The sequence below is a fragment of the Ceratotherium simum genome, chromosome 15, assembly GCF_057802395.1.
Source record: "Ceratotherium simum simum isolate JZ-2026a chromosome 15, ASM5780239v1, whole genome shotgun sequence".
In the NCBI taxonomy this organism is placed as follows: Eukaryota; Metazoa; Chordata; class Mammalia; order Perissodactyla; family Rhinocerotidae; genus Ceratotherium; species Ceratotherium simum.
The window spans coordinates 5,349,497-5,371,822 of record NC_141914.1 but is presented as its reverse complement, the minus strand read 5'-3'; the positions used below and the strand labels follow the sequence as shown (position 1 = coordinate 5,371,822).

The window sequence follows — 22,326 nt, the reverse complement described above, 5'->3', positions numbered from 1 at the left end:
TCAATTAATATAAGAACGAGCAGCACTGAGACTCTGGGTGCACTTCAAGAGTCTATCTGAAAATCACGCTTCCTGAAAGCAAACGATCACATGCCTGGAATTTGGTCATCTCTCTTTTGTTCTTCAAAATGGCTCACATGAATCATTGTTTGGAAAACCAACCTGAAAATGGGCAATATTTCTCTACCCACAGAGAGGGGCTTTTGAAATAGTTCTGTGAAACAGTGGTGTTTAAATACGAAATACAATAAAACACATAATAAGATTTCCAAACAGAGAGATCACTCCTCTGAGCTGTCACAATCAGGACCGTAGGCATGGGACTGGATGAGGCAATCTCTGAACCATTATTCTGGAAAGCTGGGATGTACAGCTTCATTTTTCAGAGATTTGGAGGCAGTAGTTCCACAACTCAATTTTGCTTCCATGGTGATTGTTGTGCTACGTCAAACAAATTCTGATATAATGTCTGAAAATCCATCACCTGTGACTGAGTTACAAACCACTCCACAGTCAAAGCCTGACAAACAGATTTTCAAAGCTCCTTGTGATCAAAGGACTGAATTAGCCTGCCACGTGACCTCACTGAAAGTCAGACTGAATTGTCACGATATTTTTTAAGCTATTGCTTAAGTTTATACCAAAATATATCAGAACATGAGCTCTTGGTCTTATATTTCTGAGAGCAATATGAGAGCAAAACTGAAAAGCATATAAAATATGATTTCCAAACAAATGAAGCCTACATTCAAGTAACTCTGAAACGGATCTATTAAAACAGCAAATAAGTGTTTATTGAGTACCTGCTATATGTTCGACAGTGTGCCAAGAGCTGTGAGAAACATGAAAAAATTCTTTTACTCAAGGAAAAGAAAATCTAACTAGCAGAAAAGACTAAGTGAGCTAATAGTAAACCTCAGCAGATAGATCACAACTGTTAAAATGTGTGGTAGAGACTGAAGTGCTGTAAAAACTCATGCAGGGAGATGAGCAAGGGCCAGAATAATCACAGAAGTGTTTGTAGAAGAGATGGGCATTTAATTTGAATATGCCAGGTAGAGGGAACTACATGGTCAAAAGTCAAAGGTGTCAAGGGCAGGAGGGAGGTTGAAGAAATAAACATGGAGTTTCTGGTTTCTAGAGAACTAACTATAAGTGGATAAGAGATTCATTAGGGGTCTGAAGGCTTTTGAAACAGGAAGAGACAGTAGTCTTCTTTTGGCTCTGCAAGGGAGCTGACATGAAGTGGAGAGGCTCCTTGAATGCTGGTATTGTTCTTGGAGGTTGCCCAGCCCCATAGGAGATTAGGCCCAGATGTCAGCCTAGAACAACAGAGGAGGAAGCCAAGTTTCACTCAATGGCAGAGCCAGACTTAACAACCAGCTCATGCACATGCTTCGGGGGAATGAAATAGGACTAACAGAAATCAATGAGAAGGTAGAATTTTCCAGCACCCAAAGCACTTAGACCTCTAGAAAGAGGCAACTACAGTGGGCTAACCCAAAGCCTAGCAGAGACATCTGGGAGCTAGACAAGGAAATGGTTTCCTCACTCAGAGACCCAGCACCAAAGCTGCTTCAGCAGTAAAGCTCAAAGATACACAGAGCAGGAGAGGTCACCCAGGCCCACGTCTCAAGAGAAGAGTGGAAAGCTAGTTTTGGCAGAGGCTGAGACTCCACTGGGCCTAGAAGCAGCTACTGCATTTTAGGAATCTGGAAAACCTGCCAGATGTGTATGTCCAATATGGTGGTCACTATGCATATATGGATGTTTAGATTAATTAAAATTAACGTGGCGCTGGGCATATGTCAAGTGCTCAATAACCACATGTAGCTCACAGCTACCATAATAAAGACTGCAGATATGGAACATTTCAATCAGAGCTGAAGTCTCAAGAATTAGATGTTGGAGCCTGCATGCCTAGTAGTTGGGATCAGCCAGGCCAGTGTGGTTGGCATTAGCTACCTTAGAAAGAGGAACTGTGTTCACTCCTTTCTATTCCTACTCATCTCTTAAGCCGCAGCTTAATTCTCAATTGTGAGGAGGCCTCCTCTGAGTTCCGATGTGCTTTGTTATTACACTATTTCCATTTATTGCATTGTATTTAAATTGTCTGTCTCTTCCCACAGGGTTTAGACTTTACACGTGTTGTGGTACAGGAGAAGGAGGAGGAGAAGAGCAAGAAGAATAACAAGAAGAACAAGAACAACAAGAAGAATAACCTTCACTGAGCTCTTATTATGTCCTAAGCAGTTTAAATACATGATCTCATTTAGGGACTATTACTATCCCCATTTTGAAAACTACAAAACTGAGAATTAATATGGTTAAATAATTTGCCTAAAGTCAAACAGCTGATAAGCAGCAGAGCTAGAAATATATATTCTTATCAATCTGTTATATTGCTCCTCACCCATCATGAAACATTGCATCAGGATCTTTGTAAAAACATGCATCATTCACCTGAATCTTACCTTTGGAAATATTAGAGTAAATGCCACATTAATCGGGTACTCAGATTTAATGGGGGACATACGTGTCGGTCAAGAATGACGGCAAGCTTGGGAAATGCTGTAAGTGATGTGCATCTGGGCAATTGGAGGACTCACTGCAGGTGAGGAGGACCATCCAGAAATGCAAAGACACGGAGGTGCAGAAGAGTGTGTTGAAGGGTGACACATAGGTCAGAGGCACAGCAGAGACACTGTTGAGCCTTAAACCTTAAAATCTTAAACCAGCATTTCTTCTTTTTATTTGAAATTTCTGTGTTTGCAGATCATTTTCTGTCACATTACCCTGTCTTGTGGAATGCTAAGGAATGAAATCCCCCTTTGAATTTTAAGTTCAAAACTATCGAGTCTTGATGATGATTTACCAAGGAATAGAACTTCCTGAACAAAAATCACTAACTTACCAGGTGACAAGAGCATAAATCACTCCAATGATGATAAAGGTTAATGCATAATGCCAACAGAAGCATACAGTGAGAAACATAATGTTGCCATGATCCACTGCATCCCAGGCAGGACCTCCACTGGGAGGATAAAGGACAAAACCAATCTGTAATTTAAAACAAAAAACACATATTAAAATAACCAGCCACAATCCCAAAGATGGTGCTTTTCAAAATGCCTGGTTCCAAGATTAATGGTAACTAAGATAACTCCCATTATCTGAGATACTACAGATAAGACATCAGGTTTTGCTGCCTGTTTTAGCAATATAGACAGTATCTACCAGGTCATATTTTTGGGAAAAAAAATTTCTAAGGACATTTAAAGATTGATTTTCAAAATATTAGTAGTAATCATCTCTGAGGATTGGTGGACTTCAGAGAATGTGCTAGGTTTCGAAGTTGTGCAGCCTCACTCAGTTATTTTGAAATTAGGGTACAAAAAGGTTTTAAAATAAATAACTTCCCACAGCTAACATTATATTCAGTGATGAAAGACTGAAAGCTTTTCCTATAAGATCAGAACAAGACAAGAGTGTCTGATTTCACCACTTCCATTCAACATTGTACTAGAAATTCTAGCCAGAGCAACTAGGCAAGGAAAATAAATAAAGGGCATCCAGATTGCAAAAGAAGAAGTAAAACTATCTATATTCACAAATGACATGATCTTATATGTAGAAAATCCTAAAGAATCCACACAAAAAAACTATTAGAGCTAACAAATGAATTCAGCATACTTGCAGGATACAAAATCAACACACAAAAGTATTTCTATACACATGCAATTAACAACCCCAAAATTACATTAAGAAAACAATTCCACTTATAATAGCATTGAAAAGAATAAAATACTTAGGAATAAATTTAATCAAAGAGGTTCAAGACTTGTACACTGAAAACTATAAAACATTGTTGAAAGAAATCAAAGATCTAAATAAATGGAAATACATCTCATGTTCATGGACCAGAAGATTTAATATTGTTAGCATGGCAATAATACCCAAAACAATCTCATGAGATATTATTTCTATTTTATAGTTGAGGAAACCTAAAGGCACAGAATATCTAGTCTTCAGTCACGTGATTACTATGGTAGAACTAGAATTCAGATCCAGGTTTGCCTGACCTGGAGGCTCATGGACTTCTCCGTCCATGCCATAGTCACAGTTGTTTTTTGGAGCTTCCCAAATAAAATCTCTCTTAAGTCACCTCCATCAGTCACCATCAATTCTACCAGTCAAGATGTTTACTGTTTATGCCAGGAAAAGAGAAATTTTAAACACCTCTCATTGCTAATCTCATTGGGACTCTCAAAGCCTGATATTGAAAGCTAAAGATTTAATCAAAGGCCTATGAACAGAGTTAACTGATGTGATTACATGGAAGCCAAAGAAACATTCCATGGTCATTTCAGGTTAAAAGCAAGTAAATGAGGAAAGCTGAAAACTAAGGGCCAGAAATTGCACTCATTAAATCCTCCTTTAAATATAAACGTCAGCCCCCACTCTTCCATCTGTTGTCCTAATTTGCTTCCTAATGTAAAATTCCACGGAAAAAAAAAGGCCTGAAAAAGAATTTTTTCTTGCTATATCTTGTATGCCACTCCTGAACATCTGTTTTTGACTAGTTTAAGCTTCATTAGTATCATATTTAAAATGTAAATAATTATCTTCTCTAGTAGGCAACAAGCAGGGGCCCATCTCCTAATGGTTAGAGTTTGAATTTCCTAGTGTTTTAATCTTATTCTCCAATCACATATTTCCACACTATAAGCCTAAGCAAGCGTTTGATCTCCCATATCAGACCTCAGACCACTACTGCTTAGTTGGGTCTTTCTGCCATTTTTGAATGAACTTTGTCTTTCTTAAAGACAAGACAAGGTTGAGTTTTAGTTTGGGCTCAGAGATCCGGGCAATCAGTGGAGCCAGGAAATGCCACAGAAGCAACTGTTCAAAAATAATGAGAAGCAAAGACAGCAGGAGCATCTCCCTCATTCTCTGGTTCTCTGTGCCGCGGCGCAGACAATGATGGGGGGAGCTCAGGAATGACAAAGTGCAAAAGAGAGCTTTAGAAATATTCTCCCACACAGGGACTCAAGGAAAACACGACTCATGGAATGCATGGGCCTGAAGGATTTTTTTTTTCTTAATGCCATGACATGGTTAGGTTTTTGAGAAAGCATATTTGGCTGTAATGTGGTTCAGGAAAGAAACCATTTTTAAAGGCTGGGAGGGAAATTCCCTCTAGGTTTGCATATCACTCAATCATTTATATATAAGTTATAAAAAAGTGGCCAATCTGAGCATTTGCCTCATTCAGTTCACATCTCCATGCTTATGGTTCCAAGAGCGTAGGTGTGCATTTTTTCTCATCTGTCTATACATTGTTTCATGCACAGTATTTACCATGTTTGGAGAAATAGCAAGAGGAAAAATATGGTGAAAAGCAAATTATAATGTAATATTATTAACTTAAGACAGAGTTTTGGCCATAAACGTTCATACACCACACATAGCAACAAAACATGGAAGCATAATAAATTCACCTGAGTCTCTAGACATTTTTGTTTCAGAGGAATCTAGGGGTGGGGAGAGGTACTAGGGCTAAACCTTCATTTCCTGCCAGTTTCTGTGTTTGCACTGGTATTAAGTGTTCATTTTTCTTTAAGGCTCCAAAGGTTTTTTAGTCTGGCCACCAGGTAAAAAAAGAAACTAGTTTAGACATACTCATAGATGGAAAAATTTTAAATAATTATAGATTTATGCCCAAAGACTTTAACCTCATAGCTCTTCCTTATAAAAGATTTTGGGGAAATATGAAAACATTATTTCTCTGCTGAAAGGGACAACATTAAGCCAACCTATTCTCAGTTGTGACAGCCCACAGCTTCCTCCCTCGGATCCTTAAAGTCATTAATTATTAATGGAACACTAATCATTTTCATCAATCCTGCTCTTATCTGCATTATTCCTTTCTTCAACTCTCTTTGGGTTTCCTCTTTCCTTCTTACTTTCTAACTTCTTTATTTGAATATTTAGCTCTTTAACAAACTTGATCTAGTAAATATATACAGAATCCTGAACCCAACAAAGACAGAACATACTTTCTTTTCAAATACATGGAACATTTACTACCACTGACAGTGGGCTACGTCCCAAAGGAAGTCTCAGCACATCTCTTTTTTTTTTCTTTCTTTTTTTTTTTGTGAGGAAGATCAGCCCTGAGCTAACATCCATGCCGATCCTCTTCTTTTTGCTGAGGAAGACTGGCCCTGAGCTAACATCCGTGCCCATCTTCCTCCACTTTATGTGGGATGCTGCCCCAGCATGGCCTGACAAGCAGTGCATCGGTGCGCACCCGGGAACCGAACCTGGGCCGCCAGCAGCAGAGCGTGCGCACTTAACCGCTACTCCATGGGGCCGGCCCCTCAGCACATCTCAAAGAGAACACATTCTCTGACTACAAAGCAATTAAATTGGAAATTAATAATAATAAAAAGAAAATGAATATTTTTGGAAACTTAAAAGTGCACTCCTAAATAACTCATAAATTAAAGAGGAAAGCACATGAAAAATACATTTCAAAATCATCTGAGTGAAAACTACCACACATCGAACCTTACAGGAGGTAGCTATGGTAGTGTGTGAAGGAAAATCCATAGCTCTCAGTATATTTTTTTAAAAACAAGAAAGGTGGAAAATAAAGGAGCATTCAACTCAAAAAACTAGAAAAAGAGAAGCAGAATACAGCCTCATAACATTAAAGCAAAAACTGAAAATAAAGAGAAATTGACAAATCCATAACTATAATATAAAACTTGAACAGACCTCCATCAGAAAGTGAGAGATCAATGGGGTGACAGCAGTTAGGAAGACAGAACATATAAACAACACAAGGAAAGAGTTCCAGGAACCTGACTTCATCTCCCACCTTGAGAGGAACTCTTTCCTTTCCTTGTAGTTCCACTGGAGCCATATAACCCTCCGCCACTGCCTAGCCCAGCCCTGGAGCCTGCAGGCCTCCAGCCCAGCTTGACCCCGCGGTGCCGCTCTGTCTGTGTCTGGCCCACAGGTGGCTTGCTCTGCTTTCGTTTGTGTTGTTTAATTGCAGCTAAATATTTTTAACTTCTTTATTTTTTATTTATGTTTTTCTTCTTTTAATTTCTTTTTTATTTTATAGATTTCTTTTGTGTGTGTGTGAGGAAGATCGGCCCTGAGCTAACATCTGCCAATCCTCCTCTTTTTGCTGAGGAAGACTGGCCGTGGGCTAACATCCATGCCCATCTTCCACTACTTTATATGGGACACCGCCACAGCATGGCTTGCCAAGCGGTGCGTCGGCACGCGCCCGGGATCCGAACCGGCGAACCCCGGGCTGCCGCAGCAGAGGGTGCACACTTAACCACTTGCGCCACTGGGCCGGCCCCTATAGATATTTTTTATATTTGATCTGTCATCGTTATGTGTTTGGAACCGACGAGACACACTGGAGCATAAACTCACTGTGTCATCTTGAGCAGAAGTTCTCTCCTTCAAAATTTTGTAATTTATTTATTTTATTTATTTATTTATTTATTTTTGTGAGGAAGATCAGCCCTGAGCTAACATCCATGCTAATCCTCCTCTTTTTCCTGAGGAAGACCGGCTCTGAGCTAACATCTATTGCCAATCCTCCTCCTTTTTTTTTTCGCTCCCAAAGCCCCAGTAGATAGTTATACGTCATAGCTGCACGTCCTTCTAGTTGCTGTATGTGGGACACGGCCTCAGCATGGCCGGAGAAGCGGTGCCTCCGTGCGCGCCTGGGATCCGAACCCGGGCCGCCAGTAGCAGAGCAGGCACACTTAACCGCTAAGCCACAGGGCCGGCCCTGTAATTTATTTTTATTTTTGAATAGGTTATGCACACACATGGGAAACTCTCCAATCAGGAGCTATAGAATGCCTAATAGTGTTTTACACACCATTTTCTATTTAGGTTCCCTGAAGATGATAAATAATCTAACAGAATAGCTTCTGTATATAAGCTGGTTAAAGTCACCAATTATCAATTGTATCACATTAGAGGATATTTGTCATTTTTTTCTATATCATTTTTCCTTCAAAATAACCCTTGAGCTAGCCCCTCTTTACCAGCCCTGCTGCAGAAGCCTACCCACTTGCCCAGTGCTTAAATACAGCATCTTTCCTATCCCGTGTGACCACGACGTTTTTCCTCCCCCTCACCTGACAATGCTGTCTCATCACTCGTCGTGTGAAACGCAAATCCCTGGAACAACCTCATCATCCCAAAGCCCTGCTCTCTGGTAACTAAAAGTCTCTTCTAAGACGTCGTCCCTGATTAAACCACACTCACCTTTCATCCCAGACCTTCTCTACCTCTACATATGAACATCAGATTACAGTTTATCAGTCTCTATAAAGTATATGTTCACTGACTGGAATGGATGTTTTCAACAACACACCAAGGTTAGGGGTGGACAGAATAAAATAGAAAGAGACTGGGATTTGGGGTCAGGCAGAGCCACATTTAGATCTTAGTTCCATTATTGTGTGATCCTGGGAAAGTAACTTGGTCTGTCTGAGTCTCCTTATCAGCAGATTGGGGATGATAACACCTCACTTCCAAGTCGTCGTGAGGACAAAATGAAACAATGTGTATGTAACAGTCCTGTACCATGGACAGCACATAGTTCTTTCTCAATAAGTGATAGTTTTCTCCCTTTCCTGCCTTCCATATGTTTCTTGAGCTCATTACCTTTTTAGGCTATAAGCTGCTTTAGCATCAAGAACAGCTTCCCACTAAAAGCACTGGCTCAGGGTCCCTACATAAGGGAGATTCAGGTGTGTGAGGAAGGTGTACACACCTCCTTCCTTCCCCGATGCTCTGCCAACACTCCCACCCGGGCTGCTGGGCCACTCAAAGAAACACCACCTCTCAAAGGCCCGCCTTCTCGCTACAGGCAGCACATCAGAAGGAAGTCTCTGGGTTCAAGAGCAAAATGCCCCACCAAACAAAGAGAGAAGGTTACCGGCGGAGCCACCAAGTACGTTAACTGGAGGCCCCTACTCACCTGCCAGAACCAGCTCCCCTGAAGCAGGACAAAGCTTGTCCGCAGAAGTTCCACGGTTACGTTGGTCCGTATGAAGAGCTCCAGGAAGGCTACCAGGCCTGCCACAAAGGCGACCAAGACCAGCAGCTGGTGCACAAAGATGTCCAGCATTTCCCGGCCATGAGTGTGGTTGTATAAGACAAAAACTGACAGAGGGAGAAAACATAGTCTGTGTTTTTCAATGAAACCAAGGGACACCCACTGTTTCTCTCTCTCTCTCCCCACAGAATTTTACACACACACACATTTGTCCAAAATATCAGGTGCCCACTGCTTCCCATAGTAATGGAACCCTCTAGCATTTTTGGAGTCATCACTATCTCTTTAGAATGGAATCTTTGAAAGCTAACACTTCTTTTCCCTTCCCCAACCTTTATTCTCTCCTCTAACACACTATGACATTTTTAACTAACTGTATTTCAAAGCATCTTCTACGCAGGAGGATGAATAATAAGCATGACGGGGGCAAGGGAGCAGGAGTTAGGGTGAATGCACAGATGAGTGAGACAAAGCCTCACCTTGAGGAATTCAGTCCAGAAAGCAAATTTACACACATATCATAAGAGTGACTTTGATGGGTAAGCCAAGATGCTCTGGAAGCTTCCAAGAAGTAGTAACTAACTACATTTTTTAGTCTCATGGACAGACAGATTCCAGCTTCAGCGTCACCCTTTCCACTTAGATGAGGAGAACAAAATATTCATTCAAAACATCATGACCCCTGAGATAGTGAGAACCACGCTGCTGGTCGCTGGTGCCCATCCTCTATAGCCCTCGTTCTCAGAGAGGGGCTGGCACACGTCCTTATCTTCAGATGTGGGAGGCAAGGGGGACAGTTAGAAAATGACTGCCTCCTGATAATTTGGGGCTTTTTATGTTCCATTATCCATCTATTCCTTAAAAGTGCAATAAATGAAAGCAAATCACTACACACTTGTTTCCAGTGTTTCCCTCTACAGTAATGGGGAGACCGACCCAACAAAAAATGTTGTTTTTCGTTAACCTCTCAAAAATAGGACCTTATATTTTTATGTGACTGAATTTTTTGGACCCTACTCAACACATGACGATGGAGTTTTACTGCATCAATACGACAAACGTTGGTTAGCAGGTGGTGGAAGCTGTTCTGTGGTGAGCGGTCTGCTCATTTCAGGATGTTCACGCTTCACTATGATGAGCTCAGCCTCACTTGTTAAGAATGGAAATAATGAGGGACCGGCCCGGTGGCTTGGCGGTTGGGTTCCACATTCCGCTTCGGTGGGGTTCGCCCGTTCAGATCCTGGGCTCAGAACCTACTCACCGCTAGTCAAGCCATGCTGGGGTGCTGTGCTACCTAGAAGAACTAGAAGGACCTACAACTAGGATATACAACTAGGTACAGGGGCTTTGGGGAGAAAAAAGAAAAAGAGGAAGATTGGCAACAGATGTTAGCTCAGGGCCAATCCTCCTCAAAAAAAAAAAAAAAAGTGAGCCTCCCTCATAAAAAAAAAAAAAAATGGAAATAATGATAATCTCCAGGATAACACAGAGGTGAATAACCACAGTAGGTGGTTCTTTAAGACAGATGCGAAATGTGAATGAAGCACATGGAATGGTTGTGCTTGTCCAGTTGTACTGTATGAGTCAATAGCGACAGAAAATCTTTGGCATCCTGAGCAGGACATCCACATAGGACATCACCGTGTCCAAACAGACGGCCCTGTGGATCAAGGCTGCACCAGGACACTAATGGAATACCATTGCAAAGGGCAGGGGAAATGTCCAATAATAGTGAAAGGAGCAGGAGGATCCTCTCTCATACTCACCCTCCACAAAAAAGGCATTGGACAACATTAACTTGGTTAAGGACGTAGGAAGTGAAGTGATGGTGAAACATAAGATGTTCATCACGCCCAGCAGCCCAAAGAAGAAATACATGGTGAAGTGATGCCAGCTCAGGAGTTGGACCCACTGGCCCTCTTTATGGTCATACAAGGCCAGGTGGGGCCCTTCAAGAACGAACTGTTCCCCCAGCATGCCTGCAGAGGAACACATCACACTTTTAGCAACCCTCTCCGTAACTTGACCGAGAAAGCAAGAAGATGCAGGAGGATTCGCCTGCTGCTTAGTCCAATCTGGTGTCCTTTTATGACATTGATTCCTCTTTCTGGGCTGTTCCCTAACAGCTGAGCACTAGTGCTTTAGGCTTGTTTTAGAGGTTTAAACATTGATTTGGATAATCCCTTTTAGTCAAAGATTAACCAATTTAGTCAAAGAGCTATTTCAGATCTTCAAAGCTGATGATCTTAGTTCTTAGTTCCACGATGAGTTCCCCTGATGATCTTAGTTCCTATTTCAATCTAACGACTAGATAAATCTTGAATGATTTGGGGTTTGGATTTGAGAGATCAGTCTACAGAGGCTGATTACTTCCTTCTTACATGCTACATCTTTGGGTAGCAGCCACGAAGTAGGGAATTGTGCTTGGTTCAGGAGGAAAATGCTAGAGTTCAGCTTTTCCCCAATTAAGGAGAACTGAGAAAGCACAGACAGACATGGCTAGTATGGTCTAGTCAGTTACACAGTTAAACTTTCTTACAGATGCTGCTTTATTTGTTAATCTATGGAATTTGGTAAGGAAATTCTTCTCTTTGGAAATGGTTACTTTGTAATTTGATGGCCACAGCAAAGACCAATTGCCATAAATAAAGTACGAAGAAATCCAAAGGGAAATTAGGAAGTTTTGCCTTTCATAAAGGAGAGGATGAAATGGAACTCTAAAAACACAGAACATTTTCACAGAATCTTAGAGTCAATGGAAAGGCCTTAGAAGTCATCTAGCTTAACCTCCCTCTCCAATTTAGGAATCACACAAAAAGGACGATTGCAAGGTCTTCTTCAACCTGACCCCCCTCTACAGCCTATCAGCAATGATTTATATTGAAGCTTTCCCATAATTGCTCAATTATTTTGGGGTCATTTTGAAAAATGGTTTCTGATAGAGTTTACTCTTTTAGGCATCAGAATAATTGATATGAAACTATTTCAGGAGCTCCAACCAATTCTATAAAGGAAATTTATCTTGAGTGCCCAGGCAAGTTAATTACTATGGATGACTCATTAAGGAATAGGCCTTTGTATAAACATGAAGTATTACCTTCTAACAAGTTATATCAGATAGAAATTATAATTAGAACACATGTTGAGATACGTTTGAATAAAAAATTTATTTTAGCAGTTTCTTGGTTTAATATTGAATCTTCTCTTTCCGTACGAAAATGCCCAAAAGGAGAAAACAGAACACAGCATGGTCTACTCACCAGTTAAAGCCATGCAGACTAATATGATTCCTTCCAAAATTTCTATTCGTTGGAACAACGCTTTGGAACCAAGGTAGGAAGTCCGCTTGTGCTTTTTGCAGGCATACTTGAGAAGGCACTTGACAGTCCACCAAATACCCGTGATAAAGAAGAAGGTTCCAGGGAGAGCATGACCTCTGAAACTCCCCATGTCTACCAAGGTAAGAACATATAGAAGACAAGATATTTCATTTCCAGAACTTAGCAAAAACATTGCTTGTTCCCATAAAGTACAATCTCTTCTGATGATTGTGGATATACCATTGATTCAGAGGATCTGATATAACCATTAACAGTAGTACATCCTCTACAGTATCAACAATACCAACCAGAAGAAAAAGTCACATTCGTTGAACACCTACCTTGTCCTCGGCACTGTGTCAGGTGTTTTACAAGGAGTCTCTAATCTAATTTTTACAACATACCCTTGAGTGATGGATTCTTATCACATTTTCAATTGGGACAGGGGTTTAGAGAAGTTAAATGACTTGCCCAGATCTCACAACTATTAAGCAAAAGTTTTGTTGCTTTTAACAGGGAGCTCAAAAAGATTTCTTAAAATGATAGCATGTGCTCCACCACACAGTTACACTGTAAGCATATTTGAAAGAAAGTAATATGAAAGTTTTACCTGTAGGTTTAAAACTTGAAATGATATGCAATTGCCTACAAATTTTTTTAAGTAGGTAATTTCAAAGTATCGAGCATCAAGTGTGTGGAAGAGACCATTAGTGCTCATCAAATATCCGTGTGCTCCTCCACACACGTTTCCCAGCCTCTCCTTCAGTTGAATCGGAACCATGTTTCTAGTTCTGGCCAATGGACTGTGGCATTTGTCACTTCCAGGCGGAGTCAGTGAAGAGCCTACATGACTCCTTTAACTCTCCCCTCCCTGTCTTGGCAGCCTAGGTGTGGCACGTCTGCAACATGGAGGCTGCCAACCAGCCTGCTTCAGATTTTGTAAGAAACACCCCTTCAATGTGTTAAGTCATGGAAACTTTGAGGCTTAACAGTTTAACCCAGCCTATCCAGATGGATATCAAACCAAATCAAATTGTAAATTCTGTTTACAAAATTGCTACAGGATGGAGCAACAATAAACAGAAATATCCTCCATTTTCAGTCAGTGCTATAGAAAACTAGTCTTGAATTATGTGAGTTTTAAGTTATGTAAGCAGCCTTTTGTTCAAACATATTGTGCCATCAGCAGAGTAACAAAGAGAGCGCTCAGAATCATCCTGATGGATCTGACAGTAGGCCAAATGCAGGAGAACTCAGGAAAGGGGATTTCAGGGTTCCCCTTGGCCCAGCAGAGTTCTTTATCTCCTTGGGTGGGTACTGGGCCTCTCAGTTCAGGGCAGACCCCCTCTGGGTTACTTCCACATCCCTCTGACACAAATATGAAGTTTCAAGGGGGAAGTGTGAAGCTGATTCAAACACTAAAATCTCTTAAATCTCCAGTCGAGACCACGGATGGACACTTCGCACAGCCCTGGATCTTCTGAACCATCCGGGAGACTCAGACTCAACATATCACATGGAGTGAGGGCAGGTTCTTGTCCTCACTCCGACTCTACTTAGTGCAACGGGTGGGGGCACGTCCCTCAGCCTCTCTGAGCCTTAGCTCTTACTTAATAAAAGAAGGAGGTGGTCTAGATGATCCCTGGAGTTCCTCCCTGTTCTAACCATATCCATCTTTATACTGAGTTCTCCTGTTTGTCTTGGCAACTATATGAGGCTGAAAAACACTTTACATGGGATTGAAAATACATCTAGACTGTAAATTGTTTGAACTTTTCTGGAAGACAATTTGATATGTTTTAGGGAGCCTTAAAGGTTTTATATTCCTGGAACAGGAAATCCACTTTGAGGAATTTATCCTAAAGAAAAAACTGGAAATAGGCACCAAATTAAAAACAATATAAGGGCCGGCCCTGTGGCTTGGTGGTTAAGTGCGTGCGCTGCGATGCTGGTGGCCCGGGTTCGGATCCCGGGTGCGCATCGAGGCACCACTTCTCCGTTCATCCTGAGGCCGAGTCCCGCATACAGCAACTAGAAGGATGTGCAGCTACGGCATACAACTATCCACTGGGGCTTTGGGGGGAAAAATAAAATAAATTAAAAATCTTAAAAAAAAAATAAAAAATAAAAAAATAAAAAAAAACAAAAACAATATATATGTGTAAAATTAGGAGAATGATTAAATAAATTTTGCAGCCACTAAAAATAAAGTATTCAAATAACTTAAATGATAGGGGATATATTTAGTGAAAAGAATAGGATTCTTAAAAACTGAGGAGAAGGGGCTTTGGATTCAGAATAACTAGGTCTGAATGCCAGCTTTACCATTGACTAGCTCATTACTTTGGGCAAGTTATTTAATCTCCTGGTACCTTAGTTTCCTCCTCTGTAAAATGGGTCAAGTCACAAATCTTCTACCTCGTAAAATTAAAATGAGTTACTCCAAAGCAAGTAACCCACAGTGCTGTTAAACAAGCTCATGTTGGCCTCAACCCACCTCAAATTACCAAAGTAAAACCAGATGAGCAATTCTCCTTGGATAGTTACTGCAGAAAAGCAAGAAGCATCCATACAATTCGCTTGGCAATTATTCCTGTACTGCCCATCACATTTCTCCTGCTGTCGTCTTAGAGGGTTACCGGAATCTCCTGAGGTTATTTAACTCCTTGACTGCAATTGGAGAATAAACTCTTTGAAAGCAGGGACCATACATCTATTCTTCTTTCTATTCAACCATTGGACCTGGATAACACCTCATATATTGTGAAGTTCTACGTTACCAAGAGTAGCTAAGCTCTTCCTAACACACAAGATCATATATTTATACAACATCTTCAGCCTGATGTCTCAAAGGCCACTCACACTCAACATACCCGAAAATTGAATTACTCATCTTATCCACCAACCCACTGCCAGAAAATAATTTTTCCCTAGTTCCCTATTTTGGTTACCACCACCATTCACCCACCCAAACTCAAAATATGAAAATCATCCTAGAGTCCACCTATGTCCCTGAAAAATAATTATTGAGACCTATTGCCTCTGCTGCCTTGCATCAACCCTCCCCTGCCCCAAATTTGGCTAGCTACCCCTGTCTGCTTGGGGAAACCCTCCTTGATGGTACCCAGTCCTCACGTTAATGAATTCTTTGTGTGGTTAGCTATTGAAGGTCCGTCCTCTTCATTAGATCCTATGTCCATCATTGTATTGTGAGAGCCTGTGTAGCAGGAAATTGGGGCCTTTCAGAGGTTAGGAGCCTGGGCCATTCTCTATTTTTTTTGAGGCTCTTAGTATATTAAAAAGGAAGAAAATGCCAAAATAGAGTTCCGAAAAGTCTGGTTGCTTTTAAATATTTAGATTTACCTAATAAATACCTTCAACGCACATGCAAAATATATTGCTTATGTTGGAGGTGATACAAAAATTTAAATTTAGGGTCCCTCCTAAATGCGCAGCTCTAGGCCAAATAATCTTCCTGACCCCCTCCATGACTAGCTAACAGGTTCCTGCTGCCCCAAGAGTTGAGCGGACCAATATATCTCAGCGCAGCCACTGGGATGTGATGGGGAGGCAATGGGGAGTAGTCACAGGTTTTTGAAGAGAAAAATAAGCTGATCAGAGCGGCAGAAAAAAATGAGTCCTTGTTCCTACTTCAGTTATTGAACTTCTGTACCTGCCTTTTAAAGATTTTATTTATTTTATTTTTCCCCCCAAAGCCCCAGTGGATAGTTGTATGTCGTAGCTGCACATCCTTCTAGTTGCTGTATACGGGACTCGGCCTCAGGATGAACGGAGAAGTGGTGCCTCGATGCGCACCCGGGATCCGAACCCGGGCCACCAGCATCGCAGCGCGCGCACTTAACCACCAAGCCACAGGGCCGGCCCTGTACCTGCCTTTTAATCTGAAACAATCTGATGGTTCCAATCGTTGTCTGTTTGAAAGACCCAAACAAAACAAAGTCAAAGCGGGCTGCTGTAATTGCCTGGCTAGGGGACCCAACAGACCCAGTTGCCCCTGGCAACAGAAAGGGCATTTGTTTCACTTTCATTGTGCAGAGAAAAAAGATTGCTCAAATCCTCAAACATCACTTCGCTGTCATCTCCTAGAACACCATCACCCATAAATCGGTCTTTCGTTCCCTGCTTTGTTATTGCTTACGGGTGCAACTTACTGCTGGTAATAGCCAAGTATTCCAGAACTTGATTAGATCTCAATCCAAAGGGCAGACACATTCCCCTTGGAAGGAGAACAGAGGGCTTTCCTTCACCGACAAAGCAGAACAAACCTGCCAGGCAGCCAGCAGAAACCCCAGGGAAAATCACTAGGAGAGGAACAAGAAGGTCCTTCCTCAACACCCTCCCAGCCCGATCTCACTACCTATAATCTCATGGGGAAGGAGGTTCACCCAGGCCTAAAATGGTGCAAGATTCAACCACTGCCTTCTCCATCCTAAAAATTCATACTCCTTCCTCATCCAAAAACCCTCTGCCCCTAATGACACCAAACATCATCCTCTGGGCTAAAGACAAGAAACATCTCCTTATATCCTTATTGGCTCCTTTGCTGACTGCCCCAACATACACGCACACTTACTCACCACCCAAAATAGAAATATTTTTAAGCTCTAGCACTTAGAGATAATATTGGTCAAATCCCAAGATCTAAATCAAGTGTAACAGCCACATAAATCGCAGACCATGCCCATGCACAGAAAGAGGAGAGAGCTCAAAACAGCCCAGAGAAAGAGATTCTACAGTTTTCTTGGTGGAAACTCAACCAAATAGCTAATTTCAGTATAAAATGAATTTCATGGGGAATAGCTCAAACTAAAATTTCACCTTGAGCCACCACCAAAATAAAGCATTCCTAAATCTTAATTAGTGACTCATATTTCAAGACACATTCTTAAATTTCAATACTCTAAACCAATTTGAACTATTTCTTGAGCTTCACTTTACTATTTGCCTTAACACTCAAAGCAAAGTGTATACAAGCATACGTAGCTTTAAATTTTTTTGATTCTCCATCATTCTGTACCAGCACCTTCTCTTCCAAATTTCAACTGTTTTGAAAGAGTTTTTTTAGTTGAATTATCCTTACCTTCACACTCCTCAATGTTAAGTCCAACTCAAGTCTCTTCTCCCAAGAATTTACAACAGTTTTAGTCTTAAGAAGGAAAAGCAGACACTGATTGGTCTAAATCCAAAATTGCTGGCTCTTTCTCCTTGGAAACTAAGCCAATGTGCTCATCTCTTTCCAGCGTGAAGTCGAGCAGATAAGCCTTCAGAATATAACACAGTGCCTGCATAAATGTAACTCTAGGGACCACACCCTTTTGAACATCCTACTTTCCTGCGAAGTGTTGTGCCACAGAATAGTTCTCTGTGAGAACTCGCCTTGCTGCCCCACCCACATGGCCACTAGCGTCAGTCATGTGCCATCTGCTGTGAGAACCAAAGCTGATAGAGCATGTGTGATCTCTACTATCTCTCTTCCAGGCCATCAAGATGGACAGAAAAAGAAGGGAATGGTTATGGCAGCAGTAACACAATAGAGCATGTTCAAGAAGTCCTATGAAAACAAACCACGTTCTAACATACAGTGCCTCAAGCAAGAGATTGCCACTGGCGCTAGGGTTGGAGTCATGGCCAAAACCAGTTATAGGAATAAGAAAAAAGGATGGAGGGCCGGCCCCGTGGCTTGGTGGTTAAGTGAGCACGCTCCACTGCTGGCGACCCGGGTTCGGATCCCGGGCTCGCACCGACGCACTGCTTCTCCGGCCATGCTGAGGCTGCGTCCCACATACAGCAACTAGAAGGATGTGCAGCTATGACACACAACTATCTACTGGGGCTTTGGGGGGAAAAATAAATAAATAAAATCTTTAAAAAAAAAAAAAAACAGGAAGGATGGAACAAAATTTCTGCAGTTCAACAATGAAGCTCACTTGCCCTCAAGGAATACACCATCTGGTAGAGAGACAGGAACATAAAGTGCTCTGAAGCAATGTGAGGCTTGCACAGAGTGAAATGGGAACAAGGTAGAAGCAACAGTCTGACTTTGACCTCGAGAGCCAGCAGCTGTTATCCTGTCTGTACACAAGTCTATTTCCCCTCTCAATGTTAAACCCATGGTGAACAAGGGCCATGACCCCTATAATGCACTCTACCTAGTTAGTATTCAATAACTAGCCAATGAATAATGAGCTCTCCCTGAAACACTGACCTGGGGGTGGATAACCAGTATCAGAAACAGCTGGAGGGGGTTAATTCAATGCAGATTCCTGGGCCCCACTCAGATCTACTGAACAGAAGAGCAGGGGAGGCCCAGGAGTCTGCATTTTCAACAAGAACTCACTAGTTGATTTGTATGTATTCTTGAGTTTGGAGAACCAAAGGCTTAGATTTTGTGGTGACGTGCAAAGTGGCACCAAGACGTTGAGATTTAAATGTGACTTCCCCATCACACACCCCAGAGACCATTTGTTTCCCGTCAGTGTCATAAACCCTGACGTGCTTGCTGGATTCAGGCTTCACGTTGGGTGGAGGTGAGGGGCTCAACAGCCCCTCACCCCTCACGTTTCCAGGCCAGAACGATAATGTGGCTCCGTTAGAAGACAATAAGCATCCTACAGTGCTGCCATTCTATTTGTTTTAGAGTATTTTATCATCTATTATTAAGATACTATTTATTTTATTTTCATCTCTTCTACATCCCTGCCTCTTGTTCCCATACCCCTCTCAATATTTAAATAACTAGAACCATCCATGGCTGGTGGGCTTTTCTTAACCAAACATCCATAATGAAAAACAGAACTCTAAACTTGAAAATAAGAGACAGCATAAAGCAATCCAAAGACTCAGGTCTTAAAAAATAAAATTAACAAATAGAAAGTAAGAACAAATATCACATTGCACCACCTGTCTGTAGTCAACTCGTCAAAGTAAATAGAAACCTGGACTGTTTCTGTTAGTCATGGTGCAGCTGAGAAGGGAAGGAAGCTAGCATTCACTGAGCATCACTGTGTGCCGATAGCTTTTCAGGCATCTGTTTATTCTATCTTTGAGACAACTCAAGGAAGTATTATGATTTCCTCATAGGTGTGAGGAAGCTGAAACTCCAAGAGGTTTACAGAGCCACTCTAAATCACAGAGTAAGTAAAGACCAGAGCCAGGATCCCAAGAGGCTTGTATGTCTGACTCCAAATCATATAATGTTCCCCTAGATAAAGGCAAAGACGAGAAAAGGTTTGCGAATGGCCCCATTGAACAGTCTTCATCAAGTCCCTTTGAGTAAGTTAAATGCCGTAGGAAAAGGGCTTCTCCTTCTGGGACTTCTTACCATTGAGCTGTCAGCACACGTAAAGGAGGTGAGACTTTGCATGTAGCCTGAATGTTTATTTACCACTATTGCGGTCAAAGTCAGAGTGCAGAGGGCTGCCAACAAAAAGGAAAGCTGGGCCGAGCAGTCTGCAATAACTTCATCTGACAAAGGTCTAGATGCCAAAGATGAGTATCAGTGATGTGGTAAGAACCTGAGGAAATCATTCTACAGCTCCAAGCTTCATGCTACTTCACAACTCAAGTCAATGAACAATAATCGAGTACCTCATATACGTCTAAGGATCTGCTTCAAGTTATAGGGGACTCCATGGTGAGCAAGTATATCCATTTTCTATTGCTGCTATAACTCAGTTGGCAAATATTCCCCAATTTTAAGGACTCAAGTGATTAGACTGGCCTGCCAGGATCATCTCCAATTAAAACTTTTATATATGAATGGGAAAGGAGCACAGGAAAAGATGCTCAACATCATGAGTCATTTGGAAATGCTAATTAAAATAACAAATACCAATACACATCCACTAGAACGGCTACACTTAAAAAGACTGACCATATCAAGTGTTGGCAAGAGTGTGGACCACCTGGACCTTCTATACAGGTGGGAAACCAAATGAATGGGAAACAAACCCCATTCAAGCAGTTTGTCACTTTTATAGGGTTAAACATGCACTTACTATCCAACTCAGCAATTCCATTCCTAGGTATTTACCCAAGAGAAATTAAAATTATCTCCACACAAAGATTTGTACATTGATGCCCTAGTAGCTTATTTATAACAACCAAAACCTGGAAACAACCCAAATGCCCATCAACTAGTGAATGTATGAACAAGCTGATACATCTCTAAGTAAAAAGGAACAAACTACTGATACAAAAATCTGGATGAATCTCAAAAGCATTATGCTAAGTGAAAGAAACCAGACACAAAAGAGTACATTCTGCCTAGTTTCATATATATGAAATTCTAGAAAAGACAAAACTGTAGTGATAGAAGACAGATCAGAGGTTGTCTGGGGGAAAGGGGAAAGAGATTGACTGCAAGGAGCATGAGGGAACTTTTCAAGGTGATGGAAATATTTTATTTCTTGATTGTAATCATAATTACACAACTGTCTAGATTTGTGAAAACTCACCAAATACACACTTAAAATTTAGGGGTGAATTTTTCTGCATGTAAAGTATACTTCAATAAAGCCAACTGAAAATATGGGGCAGACACTCCTCCTGCCCTTCCTTCCTCCCACAGCCTGCAGCATCATTTTGATGGCTGGAGCTTTGGCAACTATCTTAGGTTATGAGGATAAGGCCCATATCAAAGGAAAGGAGCAGTCAACCTGAAAGAGGCTTATTCCCGACAACTTTGTGGATCCACCATTCTAACCCTGAATACCCTATTTTCATAACTATTTATGTGACATGGAAATGAAATTCTATCATGTATAAAAGCAAAAAACATACTTAAATGTATTTTGTATAACAACAGAAAAATCTTAGAACTTCTCTATGTCAAAATAATAGCTAACATTTATTAATTGCTTTCTGTTTACCAGTCTCCATTCAAGTAGGTACTTTGCATGTTAACTCACTTATCTTCCCAAGAAACCTCTGAAGTAGATACTACTATCACTCCGATTTTATAGATGAAGAAAGTGAGACAAAGTTAGAGATGAACTAAAATGTCCAAGGTCATGGAGGTGATAAGTAAGGGAACCGGGATTCATACGCAGCCCTGGGTCTCTAGCACCTCTACCACAATGGTACCACAATCAATTTAAAAGACGCATGACAGAGAAGATATTTGCCATAAATGTAATTGACAAAGGCTGAGTAGCCAGAATGTAATTTTTAACTAGGAATCAGTTAAAAAAAGAGAAACTGCTCCCCACCTCACTATGGGCGAAGAATAGGAACAGACAATGCAACATACAGCAAAAACTTAATATCCAATGATCATATAAAAAGATGCTCAATTTCACTAGAAATCAAGGAAAACTAAATTTAATGCAGAGGTATTTTTCGCCTATTAGACTGGCAAAATTAAAAAGATCTATATTACCAAGTGTTGGTGAGAGTATGGGAAACCGGCAACCCTCACACCCTACTAGAAGCCTCACTTGGCATCACTACTTTGCCCAGTGATCTGGCAGTAGCTAGAAGAGTTGAAAGTGCACATACCCCACAGCCCAGCAATTCCATTTGTGGTACCTACTCTAGAAAACTCATATACACATTCTCTCAGATATGTCAAAAAAAAGTTCCATAAAATTGGAAATAATCTGAATATCCATCAATAGAGAAATGGAAAAATAACAGGAAGTAACATTTATACAATTGAATATGATACTACAGTTAAAAGATTTTTTAAAAAAATAAAAGAATTCAATTTATATTTAGCAACATAGATTTTTAGAGCATTAGGTTGAATGAAAAATGCAACTTGCAAAACACTGTTATAGTTTGATGCAACTTATGGATTGTTTTTAAACACCTGAAAAAATAATACTATTCATTGCTCACGTACATATATGAATATAAAAGTATAAAAGAGAGGATATGCAC

At 40.9% G+C, this 22,326-nt stretch overlaps 1 protein-coding gene across 2 annotated transcripts in view; it reads right to left on the bottom strand.

The window, feature by feature from the left end:
• Positions 1 to 22,326, bottom strand: part of TMEM45A (transmembrane protein 45A) — a 70,973-nt gene that overhangs the window by 2,262 nt on the left and 46,385 nt on the right. For both annotated transcript variants that reach the window (XM_004439956.3, XM_087439418.1), the window contains exons 2-5: positions 12,364 to 12,555; positions 10,870 to 11,082; positions 9,026 to 9,210; positions 2,915 to 3,060 (exon numbers count right to left, since the gene is read on the bottom strand). In XM_004439956.3, coding sequence (XP_004440013.1) covers positions 2,915 to 3,060; positions 9,026 to 9,210; positions 10,870 to 11,082; positions 12,364 to 12,553 — 734 coding nt within the window. In that variant the 5' untranslated portion in view covers positions 12,554 to 12,555. The remainder of the gene's footprint in view (positions 1 to 2,914; positions 3,061 to 9,025; positions 9,211 to 10,869; positions 11,083 to 12,363; positions 12,556 to 22,326) is intronic.